Raw genomic sequence first — 3413 nt, forward strand, 5'->3', positions numbered from 1 at the left:
AAACTTGGTATAGGAAAAAATGTCCGCCCAAGGGAGATGTCCGTCTAATGGAGGTGTCCGTTAGGAGAGGTTTCACTGTAATTCGTTTTGGCATTCATCTTCATATTCAAAGACGAAAATACGAAGCGAAACAAGCTGCGAAAAATAATACCCGATTAGCATACCAAACCTAACTCAAATTCACCAGCTAACGAAAACTACTATACAAAACAAAAAATGGAAATTTGTACACTATGATTGCGGAAAAAATTTCCAAACAATATTGAAACTGTAACAACTCTCATCAGCTTACCAGTACCGACTTACCCCAAGTATAATTGTTGAGTTACTATTCTCTGGTGCGCCAACCATAGCTGGAAAGATTGCACCCAACTCGGATTTGTAATTTTCTTGTGTAACAAAATTGGCAAAAATAGCTGAGGCAATGGCTGATAAAACGGCTGGCATGCCATGCAAATTGTGAACGCCACAAGTGTCATGGATACCGAGCGCAGCTGTTATGCGGGCCTAGAAAAAAAATTGAGTAAAGAAATATACAATTTTTAATACAAATTTAGCTATAATTAAGTAAAACTTAATATAAAATGCATTAAATCCAAAATATGTAATTTTAATCGTATAACTTTTTTGTAAATTTGCTAATCAAAATACATATCCATAAAGTGTGATTACATGGCTATTTTAATTAGTTACTATAAGCACAACTGCATTTTTTACAACAAATTATTTTAACTCAATTAAGATTTGCATAGCTTAATAAATTCCTAACTCATTATGGCCCCAATCAGCTAAATGATGCTTGTAAACTGAAAATGTGCTTAATTAGCTAAATCAGTGCAATTAATTTAAAATTACTTAAATGAAAAAAAGTACCTATTTCGTTAAAAAGGAAAAAGTGCTACTTAACATAAATTGCCTCTAACACTTCAAAGAGCGCACTTGAGTATTCTTTGCATACTCATAAAATAAAAAATAAAATGTATTTGATAAAAAATATTGCAAGAGTAGCTAAATAAAAATTGCATTCGAAATTGTTCAAAAACTACTTGTGGTACTCAACAGTACCGCGGTCACCCATACAAACACAAACAACTGAACGCACAGAGAGGGACCATTTGTTGCCGGCAAGTGTACGCTTGCGTGTTTGTTTGTGTGCTTTTGAAGAGCTATGTACATTAAATTTATTCATATTGCCTGCATGCACACACCCTGCGCACGATTTGACGATGTCATGGCAGTGATTCCAATAATATTGGAATGGGTTGAAATATGTATGTATATGTATGTATATGGGATAGTCCCTTTATTAGCGCGCGCCCTCGCGTTGCAATCAGGGTGCTACATACATACAACTAAATTGAAAATTAAGCACTCCACGTTACGATGAAGCCTCAGCAAAAACACTAATGTTCTTTGTTGTTGACGCCATACATATGTGTGTGTGTATGTGTGTGTATGACATCTACATAATCACGACCACCTCATTCCCCCCTTGCGAATGCAAATTGCGGTTTCGTTGCTTGCCTAACCCGCCCGTCTGCCTTTTGCGCCGACTGCCAATATCTCTCTCTCTCTCTCTGCCTGGCTGTCTGTCTGTCTGCGTTGCCTGGTTTGATGGCCTGTAATGGCTCAATAATATGCTTCGCTGGTTGACAGCCGCATACATATGCACATATATATATGTAAATACATACATATGTAAATGAGCAGGTGTGGGTGGAAGCGTGCACTCTGCGCTTGTCGTAGGCGGTTGCACAAGCTAAGTACTCTTCAGTCACTAATTTGCATTTTGAATTAAATTTAATAAATTTGTTATAAAATAATGACTTTTACTGATATGCTGGGTGTTTCTTTATGTATATACATACATATGTATGTATGTATGTGTGTGTGTGGCAGTTTGCGTTCTCAAACATTTGAATGCTATAAACATGCCTAGTGGTTGAAATTTGTCAAGGACACTTTTGATTTTTCTAGGTAATTAAATTTGTTTGCTTGCTTCTCTTTTAAAGGCCATCTACATATGTACGCGAAAGCAAATATATTTTTGTGTAGAAAATTTATTACATTTTGCATCGAAAAATTTCGTTTTTCGTAATCAATTTGCACTTTACTAATTAACTAAACAACTTTCATAAATTTTGTGAAAATGCTCTACCAAGTTGAGGACGCATTTTCAAAGGTTCGTAGAAAACTTTTTGATTTACTTCAATAGCATAGTTTAAAGTTACTATTCAAATGTAAAAAAAAGACAAAATCAATTTTAAATTTTCAAACGTAGTCATCTATGGGCAAAATACTCTATCGAGTGCATGGAAATGGTAAAACGTCTTTATTTCCTCAAGTTGCCTGGGCACTGCGGACAGCCCAGCATTGACCATAGTGCCTGTGGATGTTCCAGGCAGAATTGTTGCGGAGCGAACGGCTATCAGACTCAGGGAAACCGATTGGTTGACCAACTTAGGGACTGGACAGTCTGGAGTTGTAGGGGGCTTAGATTTCATTCCTGATCGTACGGATTACTGAGGAGTGCACCGCGCGAGACATCTGGCGGAGGGGAAATGTGTGTGGATGACGGAGTGGCCAGGGAAGGTACTCGTGAAACGTTATCACCAGATAAAGAGAGGCTGGGGGTGCCATTGATCGCTTGTGATACATTCTTGCATAGATGGGCCTGACGTCAGCTCAGCGAGCGCCGGGCGACAACTACAAAAACATGTGCGATCGCAAGGTCCTTTTGGCCGAAGGTGGACCGGCGGCGGTCGAGGGCACGGATGCGGTTTTAACGGGTCACTGTCACTGTTGAACTTTCTACCGCCTCCTTATGTCGCAATTGCCTGGAAGAGGACGCGAGGTGGAATTACCTCAACACGACCTTCTTGAAGTACTTTGGCTTTCGCTTTCTAAATAGCCTCGAGAAGCTCTGGGGCATTGAGATTAGTCGAATTCGTAAAAGCATAATCAGCTCGGGCCGTTTTATCGATATAGTTCAGGGTGCCGCTCAAAATTGTGGTGTCACAAAGGGCAATCTCACATTGTCTAATTGAGCTCCGGTTACTCGGGGCTGCTACCTTACCTAACCTAACCTAACTTGACCCCAAAATGCCGCCGCGAGTAACATATTTCAAGTGAAACCAATCATTTTTCAAAACTTTGTCCGCCACATTGAATTTCAAAAAAACACTGAAGTTTCGAGACTATAACCGATTTTTTTTTAACTAAACCAATTTTCAGTTGCGAATAATGCCTCATATGTATATTTTTGCTGCGTCAAGACAACCATTGCCATGGATGGAAAACAGAAAATATATATGTATTTATATGTTTTTTTTTTTACTTGAGAAGAGCATATCGTGCTAGAAACCAAATTTTACCGGAGAGCATTTCGCGCAAAGGTGTCGATATAATGATCC

General features: G+C 38.8%; 1 protein-coding gene across 1 annotated transcript in view; it reads right to left on the reverse strand.

Annotated features, from left to right (window-relative positions):
• The window catches only part of LOC108374709 (ammonium transporter Rh type B-like), a gene marked incomplete at its 5' end in the record, with an annotated part of 3036 nt that extends 2529 nt beyond the window's left edge, over positions 1-507 (reverse strand). Inside the window, one exon of the mRNA XM_017630707.1 lies at positions 307-507. Within this exon, the coding sequence (XP_017486196.1) occupies positions 307-507 (201 nt within the window). The remainder of the gene's footprint in view (positions 1-306) is intronic.
• Positions 508-3413: the final 2906 nt, after the last annotated feature.

Source organism: Rhagoletis zephyria, unplaced genomic scaffold (genome assembly GCF_001687245.7).
Source record: "Rhagoletis zephyria isolate East Lansing unplaced genomic scaffold, Rhagoletis_zephyria_1.1 Rzeph_scaffold_08035, whole genome shotgun sequence".
In the NCBI taxonomy this organism is placed as follows: Eukaryota; Metazoa; Arthropoda; class Insecta; order Diptera; family Tephritidae; genus Rhagoletis; species Rhagoletis zephyria.